The sequence below is a fragment of the Bufo gargarizans genome, chromosome 1 (genome assembly GCF_014858855.1).
Source record: "Bufo gargarizans isolate SCDJY-AF-19 chromosome 1, ASM1485885v1, whole genome shotgun sequence".
Classification (NCBI taxonomy): Eukaryota; Metazoa; Chordata; class Amphibia; order Anura; family Bufonidae; genus Bufo; species Bufo gargarizans.
In genome coordinates, this window is record NC_058080.1 from 542,812,456 (window position 1) to 542,839,456 (window position 27,001).

Here is a 27,001-nt window from a genome sequence, read left to right on the forward strand (position 1 = left end):
CTGCTCTGAACAACAGCTTCCCTGTCAAATCCTCAGAAGAAGAATCTGAATCTGCAATGGCGCCTACCTCCGAATCAGACTGAATAGTATCCTTCACTACCGTCTTAACCTTCCTATGTCTGGATGAGCTAGGAATGGATTTTTTAAGTTCTTCCACAGAAGAACGAACTTCATTTTTAACTAACTCCTGGATACTCTGCAATAAAGATGGCGACTCGTCCGCCACTAAATTATCCAGACATGGTTGGCAACATGTTTTGGGGTAAGATGGGGCCAACTTCCGTTTGCAAATTCCACATTCCTTAAATCTTGTTTTATGTGTGGCCTTTCTAGGGGCTTCTTTAACCTGCATATAAGAAAATAGCCTAATCAGTCTAACACTGCCATAATCACAACTCCCCTAAGGGAGATGGCGGGGGTTAACCCCTCTTACCCCAGGAGTACCGTGCTGGTTTCCGAAGGCTGCTCCTGCTTTTCAACGTGCAGTTGTCCTTCCCCTTCATCCTGCATGATGTCTGCACAAGGGGGCAAATGGAGGGCAGATCTAGCCGTCCGGTCGGTATTGCCTGCTGCTATAACCCTCCATGATGGCTGGCCGACGTTTCCTTTCCAAATGGGCCGCGCAACGCCCGCAATGTTCGCTCCTCCCCTTCCGGCCGGTGGAACGCACGCGTCACTTCCGGCACAACACGCACGCTCCGACTCGGCCTGCCTCCATGAGAGGAGAAGAATTACCTCCCCCCCTCACGCCGCAGCTTCGCCGGCTAGGCAGGGATCCGAGGCAGCTACAGGCATCCCCCCATGGCTGAAAGGAAGAAAGAAACACCGGGCTTCTCAGCGGCTCATAGTGGAGACTTACGCCGACAGGTACCTCCACTAGGTCTCTCAATTTAACCCTAGAGGTCCTGCAGCCCAAGGATAGACCTGGAAGGAAATCCTCCTGTCCCTGGACAGGAAACAGGAAAGAACTGAGTGGCGGAAGGCAATGGACCAATTTAAGGATCTGGGAAGTTCCTGTTTCCTGTCCGGAGGGGGGAGGATCTCTCACAGGTGCTGTCATGGGGCGCAATGGAAAAAAAAAGATTTAATGCGCAGCATAAATGATTCTTTCCAATGAACAAGCATTTTGCTTCTTCACTGGGTGATCTGCGGCACCTTTACATGGGCCAATTATTGGGAATGATAAAGTTCCCATGTAAATCTGGCTTAAAGGGGTTATCCCACTAGTAACGTAAAAAATGAAAATCAGACATCATATAGTACATGACAATCTCTTTCTAACAAAGCTAGAACCAGCCCTGTACCTCACATGGATCCAGAGATCTCCCCATTCATTGCTCTGCTAGATTTATATCAAGCTGAAAGCTCAGGGGGGTGTCCTCTCTGTCTGCAATAGTGTTAGTGTATCCATATAACATCAATTTTTCCCACGTGTGAAGAAAAACTGAATTATTACCCACAGCATTTCCTAGCAACCATCAGTGAAAAATGGACTGCATTTGGATGCTGTCCGTTTTTGTCACTGACCCACTAACTTGAATGGACCAGTCCGGCAAGAAAAACTGATAAAGACAGAACATACTGCAAATTTTCTTGAAAGATGGTCAGTGCAAAACAATGCTCACGTGAATACAGCCAATGAAATTAATGGGTCAGGGTTCAGTCCGGATGCTGTCTGCAAAACGAAATGCATCTGGATGGAAAGCTCACTGGTGGAGTAAAGAATCACATGTAAAAAGTGGTGTGCACAATGAATAGTAAACTAGAATGGAGTTTTCCTATCCAATCATTTCGCTCAATGAATAATGTGTACTATTGGGGTCATTTATCAAGCCAATGGAAAGTAGAACTGGCTTAGTTGCCCCTAGCAACCAATCAGATTCCACCTTTTATTTTTCACAGCTCCTTTGAAAAATGAAAGGTGGAATCTGATTGGTTGCTAGGGGCAACTAAGCCAGTTCTACTTTACACCAGTTTGATAAATGACCCCCATATGTCTGTACAGGGTCGTGTTTAACATTTTACACTGCCACAGTACTACAGGTAACCAGCTATTTGGCCACGGTTTGCCCATGTTTGCAATACATACCTTCAGGATAGTACATGAGCGAGTTGTGGGTTTTGTACTCCCAGGTATCTAGGCCGGCTTTGACATTCTGAATAGCTTGCTTCTCAAGGGAGGGGAGGACAAGGTTTTCTTGAAGCCGCTGGAGAGGGACAAAAATGAATAAGCTAATAAATTATACATTTGGAGCATCCTGGACTGTCCTAAAGACAGCAAACGACATCTGTGCCTGATAATGGCAGGTGCGTATTTGTGAACAAAAAATAAAAACTTGTTGGTTCATCCCACCTAACGCAGCCCACTTATGAAAAAATGGAAAGAGGAAAAAAAAGAAAATGTTGCAAATTTTAGCAGAAACATGATGTGCATTAAAGGAGCACTCCCACAAATGTTTTTATTCTCTGACCTGTTAGAAAGGTACATGATAAACTGTAGTGAAAGTAATTTTCTTACCTACCAGTGTCTGAATTTGTGAGTTACCTTCTCCCTTCTGATCCACAGTTGTGTCCTGTGACCAAAACTCAGACTCTCCAAATAACAAAGCATCTTATGTGTGGACATTAATTCAGTTTCTCTATGTATTCCTATTGGAGCCTCAATGTCAGTCTCATAGGAATAGAGAAGTAACTGACTTCCTGTCCTGTGTCAGTTGGTAAGTCTGAGTCCTGGTCACATGACACAGCTGAGGATCAGAAGGGAGGTTATAACTTACAAATACAGCCACTGGTAAGAAGAGTGCTTCTTTAATGTCTGTGATTTATTTAGGTTGGTAAAAGTGGCGCAAATTTCTTCCACAATCTGTCCATCTAGCCAACATATAGTGTACACACCAAGAGCTTGGAGGTGGGTCTCAGCATTAGGTACATGAACGTATTCGCATACAGAATTCTCTCTACCTGTTTGTACTCTTCCTCTGCTTCGTAAAGCCAGGCATTCTTCGCTCGCTCCTTCTCTTTTGCCACCTCCATTATCTGTTCAAAAGACGCATTGTCCTCACTTGTGTGCTTTGCTAAAAAATTATCAAGGCCCAGAAGCTCCTTGCCATCCTCGTCAGTTTTCTCGCTCTCCCCTGCAAGATTTATTTAGTGTAAGATATTTCAGGATGTTTGTCATGCTTCACTATACAAGAATTACAGAGCAAAAAAACTAAACTGTTAAATTTACATAATTAAAATAAAGCTAAAGGCTATAGAGACAACTGGGGGCAATTTCAGTGTATCTGCAGACTGCTGCTTTCTGATCGTCAGTGAATCCGTTAGAAAACGGTGGTCCTGATCTTTACTTTTCAAACATCTCAAACACTCACAGCAAAAGTTCTCATCAGTTTGATAAGAATTTTGCTTAAAGGGAACCTGTGATCAACTTTATGCTGCCGTTAGTATGGGCAGCATAAAGTAGAGACAGGCGAGTTGATTTCAGCGGTCTGTCATTTAAAAGGTAAAAGTAAGTGGTTGCCGAGAACCAACATCACAATCATTGCAGACTGGGCCTGGAAAAGAGTCCCGGACACCTGAGAAAAGTCATGGTTATTCATAAATTCCTGCTCTCCCTGCCACCTGCTGATGACAGTCTTCTACCTAGTTTTCTCCCTTTCTCTCTAGGAGAGAACTGCCAATCATCAGCAGGTGGGTGAGAGTGCAGGAGATCCTGAATAACCAGGACTCTTCTCAGGTAGATTTGACTCTTTTCAAGGCCTGGGCTGCAATGATTATGATGATGGTTCTCAGCAACCACTTCCTTTTAGCTCATGAGTGACACATTGCTGAGATCAGCATTTCTGTCACTATTTTATACTTCCCTCAGTGAGGTCACCATAAAGCTGATGACAGGTTCCCTTTAAAAGAAATGTGTCACCGAAACTCTGCCAGTAAAATACAGATAATAGCAAATATCCTTTTTTGGTGATCTGTTTTTATTTTCTGATTGCAGATCTTTATTCTATTTCCTGCACATGATTATGGGGGTGGCCATCTTGCCTGAGCTGTTCTTAACAGCATATTAAAAAATTGTAACCTCATTGGCTTCTATGGGAGAGTATTCTGGGCATGCTCTGTGACCGATGCAGAAGTCATTGTACAAGGAAAGAATAGATAAGATGTGACAATCATCTATTGTGAATGGAGGATTCTGTCATATCTATACACAGAGGTGATATCATTACAGGCAGGATCAGAATGACAGATACGCAGGTAACTGCAGTAAACTGATCTGTACTAGGGTTGCAGCCTAGTACCTGTTAGAGAACATGGCACGTGCCGACATAGGTGCGCACCATGTTCTTCTGAGCGGGCACAGTGGAGAAGGAGGCAGTCCCTCCCTCCCCACTGCGACGCGGCTGCCGCTGGCCACCAGTGAAAATAGCACTGAAAAGGAGGGTCTGTAGCCACTGCACCACCAATGAATATAATTAACCCCTTAATACAAAGGTGGGCGGCGGGTGGTACCCGGCCTCAATGACCCCTCAAGTGCGAAATATAGTCATACAGAAACAGAAAGTGGCCATCCCCTTTATGTGCCAATACAACTTAAAGGGCGCCAGAATGCAACAAACAGCACTAGAGCTTAGGCTACTTGAACACTAGTTTTCTTACTGGATCCGGCAGGGTTCAGCAAAAACGTTTCTGTTACTGATAATACAATCATCTGCATCCGTTATGAACGGATCTGGTTGTATTATCTGTAACATAGCAAGACAGATCAGTCATGAACACCATTAAAAGTCAAGGGGGGACGGATCAGTTTTCTATTGCGTCAGAGAAAACAGATCTGTCCCCATTTACTTGCATTGTGGGTCATGACAGATCCGTCTTGCTCCACACCCCAGGACGGAAAGCAAACAGCAGTATGCTGCGGTTTGCTCTCTGGTATGAGAACGGAACAGAATGCATTTTGGAGTATTCCATTCTGTTCAGTTACGTTTTGTCTCCATTGACAAAGAATAGGGACAAAACAGAAGTGTTTTTTTCCGGTATTGAAACCCTATGACTGATCTCAATACCGGAAAACAATAATTGCTCTTACTGGTAATTGTTTTTCTTGGGACTGTCGGGTATATAAAGCAAATGCTTTTGACACCCATGCGACTAGGTCCTCCCATCCGGGACAGGAAATCTAAAGAGATAAAATGGTTCACCCCCCCACCCCCACCACCACACACCTCAGTGATTATAATAAATCAAACTCCGGAGGCATGCCAACCACCAAGCAAGAAGGATTAAAGGACAGAACACAACATGAATTGTGGAAAGAGGAGACTCCATCCTGTAGTTCCTCCAAATTTCCAAGGAAAAGAGGCTCTATCTAGATATATTGACTTTTTTGGGGTGCTGTCATGGGTTTCAAGAATAATTACTGGTAAAATCAATTATTGTTTCCCCCTCACCCATGACGGCACCCATGCGAGAAAACTATAAAACCAGACAAAAATTTGTGGGGGGGGGTCTCTTGGAGGGAGCAGACTAAGGGAAGAATAGGCAAGAGAAATAGCATTCTTTACCTATCTAGCAATAACACTAGTGGAAACCTTGGGGCCCCTATACTTTCCCTGAAACTGGATTAGGAGATTTTCATCTATCCTCCAAAGAGAAGTGGAATCTATGTAAAAAAAGCACCTCCTAACACCTAGGCAATGAAAAAAAAAATCTGACGGATTAGCTGGATTTGGGCAAAAGGAGAGAAGAACCACATCCTGATTTCTGTGAAAATCTGAGACCACCTTCGGCTGGAAAGATGGAATTGGTCTAATGATAACTTTATCCTCCAAAAAAGTGGTATAGGGAGGGAAAGCAGAAAACACTTGAATCTCAGAAACCCATCTAGCAGAGGTTATTACTAGACGGAAGGCCATTTTAAAGGGTTTCTGTCACCTGAAAAATGGGTATTAAGCTGGCTGACATTAGCGATGTGTTAATGTCAGCTGAACATAACTATATTAGTGCCATTTCAGTGCCTGCCGCAGTTATTGAGAAATTCAGGATTACTTACTGGTAATAGTTTTTCCATGAGCCCATGACCGCACCCTTGAGAGACCGCCTCCATCATCAGGACAGGAACATACGTGGAGAGCTCATAAAGAGGGGCTCTACCCCTATAGCCCCAGTTAATCTGCGAGAACTTGTCCTAATTTTTATTTTTTTTATATATTATTTTTTTATAATTTTTTGGTATATTTACATAAGTATTTCAAGTTTATGAAACAAACAAATATAGGGCAGGAATAAATCCCGGGTGCTGTCATGGGCTCATGGAAAAACGATTACTGGTAAGTAATCCTGAATCTCCCCTACGCCCATGACAGCACCCTTGAGAGACGACTAGAATAGAACTAGCTTAGGAAAAGGGGGGGGGGGGGGACTACCGCTTGTAATACCTTCCTTCCGAAGGAAAGACGATCATTAGAGTCTAAATCTAACTTGTAGTGACGGAAAAAGGTACTTGGAGACTTCTATGTGGCAGCCCTACAAATCTGTACGAACAGTCTAGAGGATTTTCTCCACTGACTGGTGACATTCAAATAATGTGACAGGCATCTTTTGACATCTAGACAATGCAGTTTCTTTTCTTTCTCATTCTTAGGGGATTGACACAAAGATGGGAGAACAATATGCACTTTAGGCAGAAATGCTGGGTCTGGTTTATGGTCCATTCACACGTCCATAAGTGTTTTGCGGATCCGCACATCACAGACACGAATAGAAAATGCCTTTTCTGGTCTGCAACTGCAGACAAGAATAGGACACGTTCTATTTTTATTAGAAACAGAATTGCGGATCCTGAAAAAACAGATGCGGATCCCGAAAATGCGGATTTGCATCCGTTCCTGCCCCATTGAAAGTGAATAGGTCCGCAAATTACGGAACTAATGCAGACCCAAGTTACGGACATGTGACTGGACCCTTAATAAGCACCCTATCCTCCAAGAGGTTAGTATAGGGAGGGGAAGCTGAAAATGCAGAAATCTCCCCCACCCTTCTAGCTGAGGTGATGGCCACCAAGAAGGCAGTTTTAAAAGATAATATTTTAATGGGTAAATCCTGTAGTGGTTCAAATGGAGGCCCCATCAACCTAGACAGGTCTAAATTCAGATCCCACGGGGGGGGGGAAAAGAAGACCTGATTACAGGCCTTATCCTACTAACTGCCGTAAAAAAAATCTCCTAATCCAAGGATTATTGGCAATAGGGCAATCAAAAAAGGCACTCAAAGCAGAGACCTGTACCTTAATTAAGAGTGCTAAGCCTAATGTTTTTAGTGTGGCCTTCTTGAAGGAATTCCAGAACCTTAGGCATAGGGGGAGGACTCAAAGGATCAACGGGAGTCCCCGAAAACCTTAAAGGGAACCGGTCACCTCCCAAAACCATCCCAAGTCGCCAGCAGTATGTTTCTAATGATGCCTTTCTTTCTGAAGTCAGATGCAGCAAAAGTACTGAAAACATTGTTTTATCCCCTGCCCAGCGCGCTTCTCCACACATGATTGAAGTCAAGGAGACAGCAGCCTCCTTGCTTCAAGTCACGGTAAGCACGTCCCCTTCCCTGCCCCTTCACTGTGACTGACAGCTGGCAGTTCGGCTGGCTTTGCCAAACCCTCTGCATAAGCGCTGTCAGTCACAGAGAAGGGTCAGGGAAGGGGGCGTGGTTACCATGACTTCTGCCTCCTTGACTTCAAGCATGTGTGGAAAAGCACGCCGGGCAGGGGATAAAACACAGTTTTCAGTACTTTTGCCGCATCTGCCTTCAGGAAGAAAGGCATCATGAGAAACACACTGCTGGTGGCTTGGGATGGTTTTGGGAGTCTTCCATACTCTGAGATAAATAGTGGAGGTTACCCCCTTACGACAAGATAAAAGGGTGGAAATGACCTCTTTGGATAGACCTCTACGTTCTAATATTTCCCCCTCAAATGCCAAGCTGCCAAGTGAAGGTTCTTTACTTCTGGATGATATTCCAGGGACCTGTCTAACAGATCCTGCCTGTCCGAAAGAATCCAAGGATCTGTCAGGGATAGGTTTCTTAGCCAAGAGAACCAGGTCCTTCTCGGCCAGAAGGGTGCAATTAGAAAGAGCTTCGTCTGTTCCTACCTCAGTTTCTGCAATACCCTTGGAAGAAGTCTCAGAGGAGGAAAGGCATACAGAAGTTGATCAGGCCAAGGAAGGGAGAAGGCGTCTATCCCTGAGAGAATCTCTTGGATTCAGAGAAAAGTCTATCTGAGGATGACCCCAAAAGTTGAACTATCTGGTAGAAGACCTCCTGATTCAGGCACCATTCTCCTTGATCCAAATGGTTTCTGCTTAGGTAATCTGAGACTTAGTTTTCTGTTCCTTTCAGGTGTACCGCTTTGATAAAAGGAATGAAAGGAATTATTAAATAGAAAATTTCAGTGATTAAGGACATAAGACGCTCTGACCTTGTCTGTTTAGGTAGGAGACCACCATAGCATTGTCAGATAATATCTTTACTCCTATTCCCTTTAATCTGGGCAGAAAAGCTCTTAAGGCTAGCAGAACCGCTCTTAGTTCTCTGGTATTTTGGGAATACTGGCTGTCAGACTCCAAACTCCCTGCAGTACCCCCACACTGACAGAAGGCCCCCCATCCGGTTGGACTGGCATCTGTGGATATGGTTACTTGCAGAATCCAGGGGAAGCCCTCAGACAGATTTAAAGGCTGTAGCGACCAGTTTAAGGACTGTATCACCTGTGGGGTGAGAGGAAGAGGGGTATCCAGCGGGAACAATGATCCTTGCCATTCTTTTAGGATCTGCCACTGAAGCGTCTTGGAGCGTAACAGGGACCAACCTACTGCTGGTATTGTGGAGGTCATTCTGCCAAGAACTGCCATCCCTTGCCCGATAGTTCGATTTTTTTGAGGCCATCAAGACTCGCACGTCTTCTTTTAAACTGTCTATTTTGTGCTGAGGGAGGATGCACCGTAGATTTACTGAATCTAGGATAAAACCTAGAAAGACACATTGTTGGGAAGGGGTTAGGTTGGATTTTTCCCAGTTTATCTGCCATCCGAGATTTATTAAAATGTTTACCACTTCCAGCAGACGACAGATTCTGCTACTATCAGGAGGTCATCTAAGTAAGGTATAACGAGAATGTCTTTTTCCCCTTATGTGGGCCATGGCCTCTGCCATTAACTTTGCAAAAAGCCTTGGAGCCTGGGAAATTCCAAATGTAAGAGCTCTGTACTGTAGATGATACACCTGACCTTCCATAGATACAGCTACTCTGAGGTATTTCTGGAAATCGGCATGAATAGGGACATGACAGCGTCCTTTATGTCTAAGGTGGCCATTACACAGTCCTTGAAGAGATGCTTTATTGCCGACTGTACAGACTCCATTCTGAATTCTTTGTAGACGAGGTATTGATTTAAAGAGATTCTGTCACCTCTTTTTACCATATAGAGTTGCGGACATGCAAGGCTAGATCGCCGCTAGCATGTCTCCACAAATCTCCTCCATGCTCAGAAAGTCAGATCGCCATAATCTCGCGCATGCGCAGTGCCGGCATAGTGTTCCTTCCCTGTGCTGGCATCAGCCTTAGGGAAGGAACTGCGCATTGCGAGATTACGGCGATCTGACTTTCTGAGCAAGGAGGAGATTCCTGGATACAGGCGGTGCTGGGCTCCAGAACGGTTAGTACAGCCCCTTGGTCTCCTTACCAGGCTGATTTACATATATATAAAATCATTTTTTACACTCAATAAAACCACACAGAGCTATGGGACAAGAATATTGCGGGCATGCTAGCGGCGATCTAGACGTGCATGTCCGCATCTCTATAGGGTAAAAAGAGGTGACAGAATCCCTTTACGTCTTTCAGATTTATGATTATTCAGAAGGAACTGTCCGGCTTGGGTACGAGAAAAAGGGGAGAATAAAACTTTTTTTTGAGTCTGGGAACTAGGAAATTTTTCTTTAAAAGGGAAAACACTTCCTCCTTTAGTGCTAGGTCTTTTGCTGAATTTTGAGTCAAGCTTGTAACTTTTAGCCTTTCCGGTGGGGGAGAGATAAACTCTAGACGAAAACAGTCTTTCACAATACCATTTATCCAGGGGCTTGCAGAAATTTTCCCCCAAGCCTGAGAAAATAGAGATAGTCTTTCCCCAACAGGACAGTAACAGTCATTGTTGACTAGACTTGGGGCCTGAAGAGGACTGGGAATTAAAGAGGGAACCTCTATCCCTTCTACCCTTGTTTTCTCGCCACCTGTTTTGCTTTTTATTTGATTTATCGAAACTTCTCATTTTTTTAAAAAAACTGCTGCTTCCTAGAAGATTACATACGGGAAAAACCATCTTATTATCAGAGGCTTTTTCCAAGAGGTCATTCAGAACTAAACCGAACAGAAATTCTCCCTGACATGGGATAGAACAAAGTTGTTTTCGAACTTGTGTCCCCAGACCATCCTTTCAGCCAAATCGCTCTTGTAGCTGAATTGGAAAGAGTAGAAGATCTGGCATTTAATCTTAATGCATCGGCCGATGCATCTAAAATAAAGTCCACCGCTTTATGTATAGTGGGAAAAAAAGATAGGAGCTGGTCCCTAGAGGTCTTATTCTGGATGTGGGATTCTAAAATCCTGAAGCCACAATTTCAATGACCTGGCAGTGGAGGTAGTGGCTATATTAGGCTTAAAGGGCTTCTGTCACCCCATTAAACCGTTTTTTTTTTTTCTTTCTTTACTAATAATCCCTACACTGCGATCTCATCATACATAAGCTAATTAATGATTTTCGTTCAGTAGAATTTGTTAAAAATCGATTTTTGAAATATGTAAATTACCTTGCTACCAGCAAGTAGGGCGGCTACTTGCTGGTAGCAGCCGCATTCTCCGATGGTAATGACGCCCCCTCTGCTTGTTGATTGACAGGGCCAGCGGACGGGATCTTTCTCTGCTGGCCCTGCCTGTTTTGATTCAATATCTGGCGCCTGCGCCGCAGCCGTACCTCTCTTTAATCTGCGCAGGCGCACTGAGAGGCGGCCACTCGCTCGGCCGCTCCATCCTCAATAGCCTGACGTGACATCTACACCCGGCGCAGGCGCATTGCGGAGCGAGCGGCCGCCTCTCAGTGCGCCTGCGCAGATTGAAGAGAGGTACGGCCGCGGCGCAGGCGCCAGATATTGAATCGAAACAGGCAGTGCCAGCATAGAAAGATCCCGTCCGCTGGCCCTGTCAATCAACAAGCAGAGGGGGCGTCATTACCATCGGAGATTGCGGCTGCTACCAGCAAGTAGCCGCCCTACTTGCTGGTAGCAAGGTAATTTACATATTTCAAAAATCGATTTTTAACATATTCTACTAAACGAAAATCATTAATTAGCTTATGTATGATGAGATCGCAGTGTAGGGATTATTAGTAAAGAAAAAAAAAACGGTTTAATGGGGTGACAGAAGCCCTTTAAAGGCCTGAGTAGAGGCCTCCCAAATTTTTTTTAAGGTACAGCTCAGACCGTCTATCCATCGGGTCTTTTAAAAACGCCAAGATCCTCAAAAGGCAAAGCAGATCTATTTGAGATTTTCACAATAGGGGCATCTAGTTTAGGAGGCCTGTCCCAACAGGACGACTCGCCTTCATCAAAAAAAAATTTCTCTTTACACTTCTGGGAATAAAAAACTTCTTATCCGGTTTCTTCCATTCTTTCTGAATTAAATGTTTTAAATTTTCATTTAACGGAAAAACTACAGATCCTTTGTGACCCAGATGCCCAACATTATATCTTAACCAGACTTTTGTTCTCTGGATTCATCCACCTTCATCGTGGTTCTAATAGCTTTGTGTAAGGAATCCATATCCTCGGGGAGAATAAAAGGTCTGCCCGAGGAAACTTCATCCAAGGAAGAGCTTGAACTATCTAGGATCTTTCCTTGCTCATTCTCCTCGGAAGATTCACTATCAGATATGATATTAGAATGACCTTGCTTGCCCGTGGCTGAGGAAGGTAGGCGATTCTTAAACATTTTGATAGAATCAGAGACCTTAGATTTGACTATCTCTTTTGATGCTCTGAAGTAATTATGGGGATTCCTCCTCTACCACCTTATTAGCACAATGCTGACATAACATTTTAGACCAGTAAGAGGCGAGTTTTTTCTTGCAGACGGCACACTCTTCCTTTAATTTTAGCAGTTGCTTTCCTAGGGACTTCTTTAGTATTCTAAAACAAAATCAGAGAATAACCCCCAATTAGGCACAACAGGGAGGAATACAAAAGGTGGGGATTGACCCCCTTACCCAACCAGGAATACCGGTCTGCCATCATGAGCATCCTGTACATCAGCGCACCGACCAGGGCTCTCTTCCTCCATGTCTCCGGATAGAGAGTCCATATGCATCTAGGGAAGCTTGCAGGCTGGCTGGGATCCTTCTGACCACACGCTGAGAAGGAGGTTAAACAACCCAGGTCGGGTCCCTGCCGGCGTACCAAATGCGGCCTATATGGAGAGATGTACCAGCTTCCCTTCCGGAACGCCTGTTAACCGAAACCAACTTACGTTTCAAATACCGGATGTTGCGACGCGCAACTTCCGGTTTACACACGGAGCGTGCATAGAAAACAAGGAACCTCCCCTAGCTATTGTAAGGCTACCGGAAGCCAGAAGAAGAAACAGTACAGGCCCCGGACCTCCTAAACACTGCCAGAAGGATCCGGCGTGCCGGGGCTACCTCACAGTAACTCCTGGGACTGCACCGAAACGCCATCTCGACAAAGCAAAGTCCGAGACCCAGAAGGACGCTGCCCCAGACTTTGCAGGCTGTTCCTAGTTGAGTCTTACACCACACCAGGTAACCCACATTGGTAATAATATGCTGGGCTCCTGCAGCCTAATCTTCACCGCATGTCCTATCCTTAGGACAGGAAACAGGAACTAGGGCTATAGGGGCAGAGAGCTCTCAACGTACGTTCCCGTTTCCTGTCCTGATGATGGAGGCGGTCTCTAAAGGGTGCGGTCATGGGTGTAGGGGAAAAACAAACTTTAATAATATGCCAATTAGCCTCTAGGAGCAGGCTGCTCCTAGCCCTGTCTGCAGTGAGATTTACACTGCAGACAGGGCTGGAGGTAGGAGACCAACGCTGCCTGGCCCTGTCAATCTAGTGTAGCAGGGCGTGGCCAGAGGTAGGAGAACTGAGCCTCTAGGAGCAGGGGCAACGCTCCCCCCCCCTGCTCCTAGAGACTAATTAGCATATTATAAAAGTCAGTTTTTCTCAATAACAGCAGCAGGGACTGAGATGGCACTAATATAGTTATGTTCAGCTGACATTAGCACATCGCTAATGTCAGCCTGCCTAACACCCACTTTTCAGGTGACAAAAACCCTTTATAGGGGAGCATTTTAATAGAAATCTCATTTAATGGTTCAAACGGCTTCTGAGATAGGGCCGAAAGAACCACACTCAAATACCAGGGAGGAGACAATGGTCTTAAAGGGGTTGTCCGGGATCAAATTTTTTTTTTTTAACTGCTTACTCACTGTTAGTAGCCAAATCTATCTTCCTAAGATATTTTTAGGTAGCTTTTGCACTGCTGCATGGCTCCTACAGTCCCCAGCAGACTGTGTACATATCTGTTTATGTATGCTATCACTTCCTGCTGCAGTGCATTGTGGCTCTCAGTGCAGATCAGCAGCTCCTGGTTTCTACAGTGCAAGATCACCTCCCTGCATCCGCCCCCCTCATACATATTCAGCCTCCTCCATAGATCCGCCCCCCTCTTACATATTCAGCCTCCTCCATAGATCCGCCCCCCTCTTACATATTCAGCCTCCTCCATAGATCCGCCCACCTTTTACATAAACTCCTCCTTGCTCTGTCTCTTGCACGTGTCATGTGCTCAGTGTTTGCAGACAGTGAACTAACACACAGGGAGCAGCTCCATCTTTCCACAATGGTAGATCATTTTTAGTTTTATGCTTGTGCTAGTTACTCATGGTATACAACCTTAGGGATAGCAGACTGCAACAAACTATAAGGGCCACGCTCTCACATCTATCTATAAACATCGCTGACAGCATCCCACTATAAGGGCCACGCTCCTACATCTATCCATAAACATCGCTGACAGCGTCCCACTATAAGGGCCACGCTCCTACATCTATCCATAAACATCGCTGACAGCGTCCCACTATAAGGGCCACGCTCCCACATCTATCCATAAACATCGCTGACAGCGTCCCACTATAAGAGCCACTCTCACACATCTATCCATAAACATCGCTGACAGCACCACACTATAAGGGCCACGCTCCTACATCTATCCATAAACATCGCTGACAGCGTCCCACTATAAGGCCACGCTCACACATCTATCCATAAACATCGCTGACAGCGTCCCACTATAAGGCCATGCTCCTACATCTATCCATAAACATCGCTGACAGCGTCCCACTATAAGAGCCATGCTCACACATCTATCCATAAACATCGCTGACAGCGTCCCACTATAAGAGCCACGCTCACACATCTATCCATAAACATCGCTGACAGCATCACACTATAAGGGCCACGCTCCAACATCTATCCATAAACATCGCTGACAGCGTCCCACTATAAGAGCCACGCTCACACATCTATCCATAAACATCGCTGACAGCATCACACTATAAGGCCACGCTCCTACATCTATCCATAAACATCGCTGACAGCACCACACTATAAGGCCACGCTCCTACATCTATCCATAAACATCGCTGACAGCGTCCCACTATAAGGCCATGCTCACACATCTATCCATAAACATCGCTGACAGCGTCCCACTATAAGAGCCATGCTCACACATCTATCCATGAACATCGCTGACAGCGTCCCACTATAAGAGCCATGCTCACACATCTATCCATAAACATCGCTGACAGCGTCACACTATAAGGGCCACGCTCACACATCTATCCATAAACATCGCTGACAGCGTCCCACTATAAGAGCCATGCTCACACATCTATCCATGAACATCGCTGACAGCGTCACACTATAAGAGCCATGCTCACACATCTATCCATGAACATCGCTGACAGCATCACACTATAAGGGCCACGCTCCAACATCTATCCATAAACATCGCTGACAGCGTCCCACTATAAGGGCCACGCTCCTACATCTATCCATAAACATCGCTGACAGCGTCCCACTATAAGAGCCACGCTCACACATCTATCCATAAACATCGCTGACAGCACCACACTATAAGGCCATGCTCCCACATCTATCCATAAACATCGCTGACAGCGTCCCACTATAAGAGCCATGCTCACACATCTATCCATGAACATCGCTGACAGCGTCCCACTATAAGGGCCACGCTCCGTGACAACGCTGTTGTTGTTTTGAAACAAAAAAATTTTATTCGCTTTCGTCACCATAAAAAAGTATTGCGATACTCATTACCGCGCAAAAAAAAAAAAAAAAAACACCAAAAAAAGAGCTGGGTGCATTTGGCATTTTATGAAACATTCGGCCCATAATAGAACAGTCCTATCCTATTTTTTGGGGTGACAAGGTGACTAAAAAATTGTGAATGCTCACCGCATAGGAGATATTTTTTAATAATTTAATAGTTTGGACAGCGCTATGTAATATAAAATATATAAAGAATAAATAAACATATGTAAAATTGGGAAAGGGGGGATTTAAACTTAATATTTTAGGGCTCTTTCACACTTGTGTTTCTCTTTTCCGGCATAGAGTTCCGTCACAGGGGCTCTATACCAGAAAAGAACTGATCAGGCATATTCCCATGCATTCTGAATGGAGTAATCCGTTCTGGAGGCATCAGCACGTCTCCAGTTCAGTCATTTTGACTGATTAGGCAAAAGAGAAAACCGCAGCATGCTACGGTTTTATCTCCGGCGAAAAAAACTGAAGATTTGCCTGAATGCCGGATCCAGCATTTTTCCCCATAGGAATGTATTAGTGCCGGATCCGGCATTCAAAATACCGGAATGCACCCGCACTAAATCCGGACCCATTCACTTCTATGGGGCTGTGCACATGAGCAGTGATTTTCACACATCACTTGTGCGTTGCGTGAAAATCGCAGCATGCTCTATATTCTGCGTTTTTCACGCAACGCAGGCCCCATAAAAGTTAATAGGGCTGCGTGAAAATCGCAAGCAAGTGCGGATGCGGTGCGATTTTCACGCATGGTTGCTAGGATGAAAGTCTATTCACTGTATTATTTCCCCTTATAACATGGTTATAAGGGAAAATAATAGCATTCTGAATACAGAATGCATAGTAGAAGGTCAATATAATAAACATTGGTGGCGCAGAGCGCCCCCCCTCAATATAATAAACATTGGTGGCGCAGAGCGCCCCCCCTCAATATAATAAACATTGGTGGCGCAGTGCGCCCCCCCTCAATATAATAAACATTGGTGGCGCAGTGCGCCCCCCCTCAATATAATAAACATTGGTGGCGCAGTGCGCCCCCCCTCAATATAATAAACATTGGTGGCGCAGTGCGCCCCCCCCCCCCCCTTCCTCAATATAATAAACATTGGTGGCGCAGTGGGCAGTGCCAATGAGGGTTAAAAAAAAATTAAAAAAATTAACTCACCTCCTCCAATTGATCGTCTCCTGTTCTTTCTTCGGGACCTGTCAAAGGACCTGTGGTGACATCACTGTGCTCATCACATGATACATCACATGATTCATCACCATGGAAATGGACCATGTGATGAGCTCAGTGACATCACCACAGGTCCTGAAGATAGAACAGGAGACCGGCAGCTACGCGATCAACTGGAGGAGGTGAGTTAATTTTTTTAAATTATTTTTAACCCTCATTGGCACTTCCCACTGAGCCACCAATGTTTCTTATACTGGGGTGTTGGGGGGCACACTGTGCCACCAATGTTTCTTATACTGGGGTGTTGGGGGGGCACACTGTGCCACCAATGTTTCTTATACAAATACAGTAGGCGGGTGCCGGAATCAAATAGCCGACACCCGACCTTTGTGACAGGGAGCTGCGATCAGCGACAGTTAACCCCTCAGGTACCGCACCTGACGGGTTAACTCAACTGCAGCTGATCGCAGCTCCCTGTCACAGAGGTCGGGTGCCGGCTATTTGATTCCGGCACCCGCCTACTGTATTTGTATTACAGGTCAGTTTTCTTCATTGGTGGCGCATTTTGGTCGCCATCTGGAGCCCTGACTAAGGCTAATCAGACCTCAGGGTCTGATTAGCCTTAGGTCCATAGCAACCAGGACGCCTTTGTGAGGCGTCCGGTTGCCATGGCAACGATCGGCCGCTGCAATCGCAGCAGCAGGGGCGCGATGGTAGAGAGGGGGAGCTCCCTCCTTCTACACCACATGGATCTGGATGCCACGCACCTGTTACAGAGAGTTAGCTGTTACAGTTACAGCTAACGCTCTCTGCTGATGGCAGCGGCTCCGTTCCTGAGCCGCTGCCATCAATATCTGCACCACAAGGAGCGTACGCCTAATAATTAATTAGGCTGTCAGTGAAGTCACCGGGCTCCCGAAGCAGCGGAAGAGGAAGCTTTCCTCCTTTGCAAGGGACCCGGTACGTCACTGACTGAAAGAAATCAGTTACTTCCTGCCATAAAGGTTTTGGGTAAAAAAGGTACTTAGAAACATGCTGAAAAGATAGGACATGGGTGTATGTGCAATGCTACTAAACAATGGTCCCTAATCCCAGACAACCCCTTTAAGGAAGGATGTAACCTAGAGGCTGCTGACAAGAATCTTTGAATCCACGGATGATCAGCTAACCTATAATTAAAAAAATAGGGCAGCTACCTGAACTTTTAGTGTGGAAGCTTTAAGATTCCTATCTAGCCCTGCTTGCAAAAAATCTAGGATTCTTGGTATTTGTGGAGATTTAAAGGGATCTGGTCTGTGACCTAGGAATGTAGAAAAAAAAATATTTCACATTTTAATATACTGTATTTTTTAGAGGTAACTGCCTTTCTACTTTTTTAGCAAGTTGAAAACCACCTTGTCCGACAATCCCCTTCCTGACCAGACCTCCCTTTCAAAATCCATGCCAAAAGCTGAAGAACTTCTAGGCTGGGATGAACTAGCGGACCCTGGTAAAGAAGGCTCTAACTCAATGGTAGGACCCACGGAGGCTGTACTGCCAACCTCAGAAGATTCGAATACCAGGACCTCTTGGGCCACTTTGGAGCAATCAGGATAACCGAGGAGGTCTCTCTCTCTATTTTCTTCAATACTTGTGGGATGAGGCAAATTGGAGGGAAGGCGTACCCCAATTCTTGGCTCCAGTCCTGAGCTAACCCATCCAATGCTGATGAGCTGTCCAAATGACTACCTTCCTGTTGGCTCTTGAGGCGAAAAGTTCCACTGTAGGAAGACCGTACCTCTGGACTATCTAAAAAAAACGTCTGTTTAGACACCATTCGTCCTGTCTTATGGAAACTCGACTGAGGATGTCCGCTATAACATTCTCCTTCCCCTTCAGATGTACCGCTGCAAGGAAAAGCATTCTTCTCTCTGTTATACAAAAGATCTCCTGGCAGAGAAGTAGGAGGGAAGAGACTCTCGTTCCTCCTTGATAGTTTATGTAGGCAACCACTGTTGAATTGTCTGAATAGAACAGAATCTGTATATTATTTCTGGAAGCTCCACCGTCAGTGCCCTCTCTACTACTTTTAACTCCTTGAAATTGGAGGATGCTTTCCTCGTATTCAGATCCCACCTCCCTTGCCAGTATCTGTTTTGGGAGTGGGCTCCCCAACCCTAAAGGCTGGCGTCTGTGGTAATTATCTGGTATGGAAATGTTCATGGCACTCCTGCTGATAGATTTTTTGGCATCATCCACCACAACAGGTAGTGTCTTGACTTTGAGGAAAGGTGGAATTTTTTATCCCAAAAAATACAGGGAGCCCAAAAATAAAGGGGAATAGAACCCCTTGCCCTTCTCTGTCTTGGGAACTATACAAACTACTCCCTAGTCTCCGCTTCCAGAGCTTTCCTTTTTTCCTGATTTTGTCTGAGTGAAAAATAAAATTTGGCCCAGAAAGGAACTCCAGCCGGAATCCGTTTTCTATTACACTTAGGATCCATTTGTTCTGGGAAATGGACCCCCAGGCTGGGACGAACTGAGACAGTCTTCCTCCCACCTGGGGTTTACCAAAAAAAATAAGTTTTCTGGGGAACCGGATACCCCTTTATTTTGTCAGATGCTCTCTCTAAGATGTCATCCAGAGAGGAACCAAACAATCTAGAACCTTCACAAGTGAGAGAGCAAAGTCTAGACTTGGACTCTGAATCCCTGTTCCATAATCTAAGCCAAAAAAAGCACACCTTGCTGCATTTGAGATAGCGGCTGCTCTGGCAGAAAAACGGACCACGTCAGTAGGGGTGTCTGCAAGGAAGTCTGCTGCCTTGAGGAAAGTTGGGAGGGAGGATAGCAAGTCCTCTCTAGGGGTTTTGTCTCTGATATGGGATTCTAGTTGACCTAACCATAGCCTTAAAAGGGGTTATCCAAGTTATTTTTGTGTTCTATGTTTCTAACTAGGCAAATATAACAACAGCTTTCCAATTCACTCACTTTATCTCCAGTGGCTGGTTTCTCAGATTTCACAGAGGGTCACATGAACCTGTGATGTCAGCTTCTCTCCCTGCTCTGATAATGTTCATAAGGAGATGTCACTGTGCTGGCCACGCCCCCCTTCACTGCCTGCTGTCTCCTCTATCCTAGGATTCTTAACCCCTTCAGCTGCACAGACTGCAGGCAGTGACAATTCTGGGCACAGGAGCTGAAAAACTAGAGAGAGCATTGTACAAGAAGGTAGGGGGAAGTTCCTGTATGTATTAGCAGTGTCACGATACAGCTTGGACTTGTAGTTCTACACTTACAAGTTGCTGCTGATTCTCCCAGCACTCAGGGCAGCTCTTGTATCCACTCCCTTAGCAGTGTCATTATACGGCTGGGACTTGTAGTCCTACACATACAACATGCTGCAGAGTCTCCCAGCAGGCAGACATGTCACTCAGGGCAGCTCTTTAATTTACTCCCTTTTTTTTTCATAACTCGGACAACCCCTTTAATGACCTGGAGACCCAGCAGGCGGCAATGGCCGGCCTGAGACTTGTAGAGGCACATTCCCAAGTATGCTTAAGATAAATATCAGCTCTTTTATCTAAAGGGTATCCTAAACAGCCCAAATCATCAAACGGAAGAGCCGATTTTTTGGGCTATTTTGGCTACAGGAGCATCTACAGCAGGAGCTCTGTCCCATACGCCTGCCACTGACTCTTCAAATAAATATTTTCTTTTAACAGAATTCGGTATAAAAAAATTCTGTCAGGGTTTTTCCATTCTTTCCTAATCAATGCTTCTATGTTCTTATGAACTGAGAAAACTCTATGGCGTTTAGGGCGAAGGCCCTCAATAATCTGGTCGGCAATAGTCTGAGGCTGTTTTACATCCTCCAACTGCATCGTAGTTTTTACGGCTTTTAATAAAGGCTCAGTATCTTCCGGTGGAAATAACGCTTTCTCCGCTGAATCCTCATCTGAAGACATAAAATCTGACGATAACTCCTGACCTGATTCTATGTCTTTGTCACCACCAGAAAGATCAGAATCAGAGTCCGTGTTATAGGTACGCCCTTCTGGTGATTTCAGACGGCCCTGACTGAAGGACTTAATGGAGGACTTCACTTCAGATCGTACTAAGGCCTTAATGGTTTTAGATAAGCTATGGGATTCTTCCATGACTAACTTATCTATACAAGTTTGACATAGTGGTTTAGCATATGCAGCTGACAACGCTACTCTACATCCTCCACATTCCTTATGTTTAGTTTTGCCGGAAGATTTCTTAGGTGTTTCTGCTACGTAAAAAAAAGCAAATATCCAAAATTAATAGAGGATCAATATCACCCAAAGTGAAGAATCCAGCTTCCCCACTCCTCGGGTCCAATACCGGGCTGGTGGGCCTCGAGGGTTCCAAGGGATCAGCACGTCCAGCATCACCTAGTTCTGACATCTTAGTGGAGACTACAGGTCCTGCACAGCACTGTGTGCGTACCACGGCTGGCTGTCCTCTCCTGCTGCCGACTTGTTACGCGCCTGGGCTCCTTTTAACAGTATGCCCAACAGAAATGCCTAATCCATGAGGCTGGCAAGCCCCTCCACTTCCTTTTAGCGCCGCCGGCAGAGTTTTAATGCCCCAGAAGAAGCCACCCTCGCTCATATGCGCAGAGCGCGTCGGGAGCACTCTCCGCCATCTTAGAAGTGGGCCGCTGCACTACCATAGACCGGGAGCCGCCTGAGCCACAGCGGCTCCCCAATGAGGTTTTGGGAGGAGGCAGGAGCAGGACAGTCTTAGGCGACGGCTCCCACCGTAGACTTACGCCGCCAGGGGTAGGTCCCGTTACGGGGTTGTGGACCCGGACCTCTCCCAGCCCTCCGAGGTGAGAACCTAAAAAGAAAAAGGGAACTCCTCAAGTACCTCCTATCCGGAGGACAGGAAACCTGAACTGAGGTGTGGTGTGTGAACCATTTTATCTCTTCAGGTTTCCTGTCCAGGATGGGAGGTCCTAGTCACATGGGTGCCGTCATGGGTGAGGGAGAAAATAGAAATGCTAGTGTGAAAGTAGCCTTAGTTATGTTTACAGGTGCACAAGACCAACAACATCTGTTTTATCTACCATTGACCTCAAGAAAATGCAACCTGCACACGGCAGCCTTACCGTCTTCTTCTCTATGTTTAGTATTAAATAAGGGCGTTCCAGGAATTCCAGCAGGTGTCTCAAACGTGGCAGGTGTCACATCTGAAGATGGAAAGTGAAGAATAGGAAACAGTATGTTATCCATGCCAACTAAAAGGAAACAATGGAAAACCTATGCTTTCATAAAAACGATGAGCATTTCACATTAATCTGAGCCACAGGATGCGGGTACTAAAAGTGGGGCAAGTCAAACTTGTCCAAGACACTGTGGATTCTCTCACTATAAGGCCCCTTTCACACGGGCGACTTTTCCGTGCGGGTGCGATCCGTGCGGCGAACGTATGGCACCCGCACTGAATCCTGACCCATTCATTTCTATGGGGCTGTGCACATGAGCGTTGTTTTTAACGCATCACTTGTACGTTCAGTGCAAATCGCAGCATGCTCTATAATGTCCGATTTTGACGTGACGCAGGCCCCATAGAAGTGAATGGGGTGTGTGAAAATCGGATGGCATCCGCAAGCAAGTACGGATGCCATGCGATTTGCACGCATGGTTGCTAGGAGACCATCGGGATGGAGACCCGATCATTATTATTTTCCCTTATAACATGGTTATAAGGGAAAATAATAGCATTCTGAATACAGAATGCATAGTAAACCAGCGCTAGAGGGGTTAAAATAAAATAAAAAATAATTTAACTCACCTTAGTCCACTTGTTCGCGAAGCCGGCATCTCCTTGTGTCTCCGCTGCTGATGAACAGGACCTGGGATGAGCTGCTCCATTAAATAGAGCTTAAGGACCTTCGATGACGTCACTCCGGTCATCACATGATCTTTTACCATGGTGAATCACCATGGTAAAAGATCATGTGACGTACCATGTGATGACCGGAGTGACGTCATCGAAGGTCCTTAACCGGTATTTAATGGAGCAGCTCATCCCAGGTCCTGTTCATCAGCAGCGGAGACACAAGGAGATGCCGGCTTCGCGAACAAGTGGACTAAGGTGAGTTAAATTATTTTTTATTTTATTTTAACCCCTCTAGCGCTGGTTTACTATGCATTCTGTATTCAGAAAATAATACAATCTTCAGAACATCAATCCCAAGCCCGAACTTCTATGAAGAAGTTCGGGTTTGGGTACCAAACATGCGCGATTTTTCTCACGCGAGTGCAACGCATGACAATGTTTTGCACTTGCGCAGAAAAAATCGCGCATTTTCCCGCAACGCACCCGGCTCTTAGCCGGGCCAAAAAAATTACGCCCGTGTGAAAGAGGCCTAAGGGATCATGCACACAAACATGTGCAACTCATATCCGTAATATATGGACACTGGCCATGTGTGCTTCGTATCACGAATGCGGACCCATTCACTTGGTGCATAGGCCTCCACACTACAAAAAAAAAAAAAACAGAACAGGTTCTACTTTTTTGCAGCGAATACTGAATCTTGCAGATCACAAACCCATTTAAGGGAATGGGTCCACATCCACAAACGGCGGGCATAACGCCGGTGCCCATGCATTGTAGACCGCTTTTTGCAGTCCCCAGCACCGGCTTGGGGCACACATGCTCGTATGCATGAGCCATAAAAATACATGTACCTTAAATAGAATTAAAGGTGTATTCTGGCTTCACAATACTGATGGTCTTCCCTTAGAACAACCTACCAATATCAGATTGGTGGGGGGGGACTCTGATTCAGTTGGTGGTGCAAGGGAATTACAACTTCATCCCATTTAAGTGAAAGGGGCAAAGCTGTAATTACCCTGCAGCAGATCCGATATTGGTGGCCTACCGTGAAGCATGTCCTATTTTGTCCATGATTAACTCACGCACATTATAGTCTACGGATCCGTGAAAACCTACAGACACAACATGGATACCATCCGTGTTTGTTCCCTTCTTTTAATGGACCATTGGTAAGACATGCTCTGGAAACTAATATTTAGCCTATCAGCATCCGTGGAATACGCATGTCACACGGAGGACAAAAAACGGACACACGGACATCTTCACAGATGAACCATTGAACATCTTGCCACAGATGTCATCAGAGACATGGATGGGAGTTTTAGGACGATAAACATCTTTTTCCGTTTCCGGGACGAGCCTAGCAAAAAATACATTACCTGTAGACTTAGAGACACATCATGAATAACATGATATCACAGGCATTAATCAGAGTGAGAATTACCGATGTCACATAGTGATCTGCTCTCATGTGTTCTGCCACTCCCTAGATCCACTTACAGGCAGATCATTTTGTCGGACCGGAAAACAGATTGCATATTACTCATTTTGGACTAAAAATAATTTTTTCAATTGGTCTTTATTAAAAATATTCAGCTGTTCTGTCACAAGGGGTTAACTGTATCTGTGTGAATTGTCCTCTCACTTTGTGCCCCTCTAATAACCCTTATCTCTAAATTACTAAAAGGCCATAAATCACTTAATTTAAACCACATTCTTATCAGTAAGATAAGAATTGAGCTATAATGAATGTTATACGGTCAGAGATCAGAAGCCATCAGCTAAGCTGCCTGATTGAACACAGTAAAAATACAGAACATGATACTAGAGAATCTCAAGGCTGTACAGAGAAAGGGCCCCAAAAGACCAACAGAATGTATTCTGTTTTGCTGAAAATGTGTACAATGCAATAATAAAAAGTCCATAGCTTTTAAATGGATTGTCTCATAATTACAACTTAGACAGCCAAGTGCAGAATAGAGCATCAGTACATATACATGTTTAGCAATCCATGCAAACGGAGGGCCCTGGTTCTAATTATTGGCAGGTGCTACAGCCGATCAAACACTTATTCCCTATCCTGTGGATGGAGGATAAGTTGTTGTAATGGGACAACCTCTTTAAAGCAAGGCACATAATTCCTATGACTATTTAATGTCTAATAAGCTCGTTTAGGACACTTTACTTACAAGGTAAAGGTGATTCTCGAGAACATCTCCCAGAGGTGCCAATCTTGATTGCTATTTGTCTCATTTTTTCAAGGTCCCCGGATTCTTCTGCTTCTAAATATTCTTTCTGAGCCCGGAGCTTCTCCACATCTGGGAAGAAATCTCTCTGGATGATTTTCTGCAAATTCTGTAGAAGTAATATTGAGGGTTAATCTTAAGGAGCATAATTAACATGGTGTTCTGCAAGGCTTGAAAAATATAAATGCAGTAGATATAGAAAAGTTACAGAATTGTAAGGCTCAAGGAGACACTATAAGCCCAGTCAGAGGTTTCCTGCCCTCTGATCCCCTTGTCCAAGCAGAATGTGAAAGGCTTTAGGGCAGGGATGACCAACCTGCGGCTCTCCAGCTGTTGTAAAACTACAATTCCCACCATGCCTTGCTGTAGACTGATAGCTGTAGGCAGTCTGGGCATGTTGGGAGTTGTCGTTTTACAACAGCTGGAAAGCCGCAGATTGGCCATCTGAGGAGCCCCAACAAGAGTATGCGCAGAGGACCTAGGACTGAACCCTGAGGAACCCCAGCAGTAAGGGAACCTTCACACTAGCGTTTTTCTTTTCTGAGTTCTGTCCTAGGGGCTCAAATCCGGAAAAGAACTGATCAGTTTTATCCCCATGCATTCTGAATGGAGAGTAATCCGTTCAGGATGCATCCAGTTCAGTCTTCTTTACTGATCAGGCTTTTCAGAGAACCGTAGCATGTTGTATTTTTACATCCGGCCCAAAAAACTGAACACTTTGACTGAACGCCGGATCTGGCATTTTTCCCATTGACTTGCATTTATGCCGGATCCGGTGCCGTGTGTTCCGTCAAACCGGATCTGGCTTTTGCATGTTAAACCCGAAAAATGTGCAAAAATAGTCCATAAATGGCGGATCTGTTTTTTCCAATGCATTTGTTCATTGTGATCAGAATCCTGATCAGGATTCAAACGTAATCCATTTTCACAGATTTTTCTGGATCCAGCGGATTCAAACGACACTAGGGTGAAAGTACCCTAAGAGGATGAGGAGAGGACCTAGGACTGCACCCTGGTTTTGCAATGTGGAAATTAGGGCTGAAACGATTATTCGAATAACTCGATTAAATCGAGTCAAAAAATTCATCGATGCAGTTTCCCTGCATCGAGTAATCGTTACATCACATGATCACGGAGCGGGAGTGAAATTAAGCGTCTCACTCACCGCTTCCGTGTCCTCCGGAGGCCAGAGAGGCAGGACTTTGCGTATGGCGCAGTTGCGCTCATACATCATCATCACGCCGGCTAAAGATGTGTGTCTGACGTCACGTAAGGTCCCGGTGCATGCTGGGATGAAGACGGTCTCGGACCCCATGTGTCTGCGGCTGCGCCCTCCTCACTAGTGCCAGTGCCATTAGGTAATTTAAGTTAACAGCACTTGAGGCACGCCAGGGGGGAATCGGGGGCACCGAGTCACTGTAAATTGATTATTGAAATGAAAGGCAGATGGAGAGAGAGAGAGTGGTTAATGGAGGCTGCAGGCACCACCTATTCTATCGATTTATATTTCTCGATTCATCGAGTAATCTAATAAGAAAAACCTACTTAAAATAGCGTACGTAATTAGGGATGTATAAAGTTATTGGTTTAGAGAGGGGTTAATGAAGGCCCCTCCAAGGTGCTTTCATTAACCCCTACAAACCAATAACTTTATACATGCCTAATGCCAAGGTGCTTCCATTAACCCCTCCAAACCCAATGGGCATGTATAAAGTTATTGGTTTGGAGGGGTTAATGGAAGCACCTTGGCATTAGGCATGTATAAAGTTATTGGTTTGAAGGGGTTAATAACTTTATACATGCCTAATGCCAAGGTGTTTCCATTAACCCCTTCAAACCAATAACTTTATACATGCCTAATGCCAAGGTGTTTCCATTAACCCCTTCAAACCAAAAACTTTATACATGCCTAATGCCAAGGTGTTTCCATTAACCCCTTCAAACCAATAACTTTATACATGCCTAATGCCAAGGTGTTTCCATTAACCCCTTCAAACCAATAACTTCATACATGCCTAATTACGTACGCTATTTTAAGTAGGTTTTTCTTATTAGATTACTCGATGAATCGAGAAATATAAAATCGATAGAATACTCGATTACTAAAATATTCGTTTACTGCAGCCCTAGTGGTAATTAACCATGCAGGTTTACACTAATAAAAAGGTGTCGCTTGGAAACTTCGAAAAATAAAATAAATGAACAGCTACCAAGAGGGGCGCTCTTCGAGGTGGCCCCTGGGATCTGACTAGCTCTGCCAAGG

The 27,001-nt window shown here is 45.1% G+C and overlaps 1 protein-coding gene across 1 annotated transcript in view; it reads right to left on the reverse strand.

The window, feature by feature from the left end:
• ESS2 (ess-2 splicing factor homolog) overlaps positions 1 to 27,001 on the reverse strand; it is a 38,088-nt gene that overhangs the window by 10,508 nt on the left and 579 nt on the right. Inside the window, exons 2-5 of the mRNA XM_044275540.1 lie at positions 24,682 to 24,847; positions 21,756 to 21,836; positions 2,962 to 3,134; positions 2,090 to 2,207 (exon numbers count right to left, since the gene is read on the reverse strand). Coding sequence (XP_044131475.1) covers positions 2,090 to 2,207; positions 2,962 to 3,134; positions 21,756 to 21,836; positions 24,682 to 24,847 — 538 coding nt within the window. The remainder of the gene's footprint in view (positions 1 to 2,089; positions 2,208 to 2,961; positions 3,135 to 21,755; positions 21,837 to 24,681; positions 24,848 to 27,001) is intronic.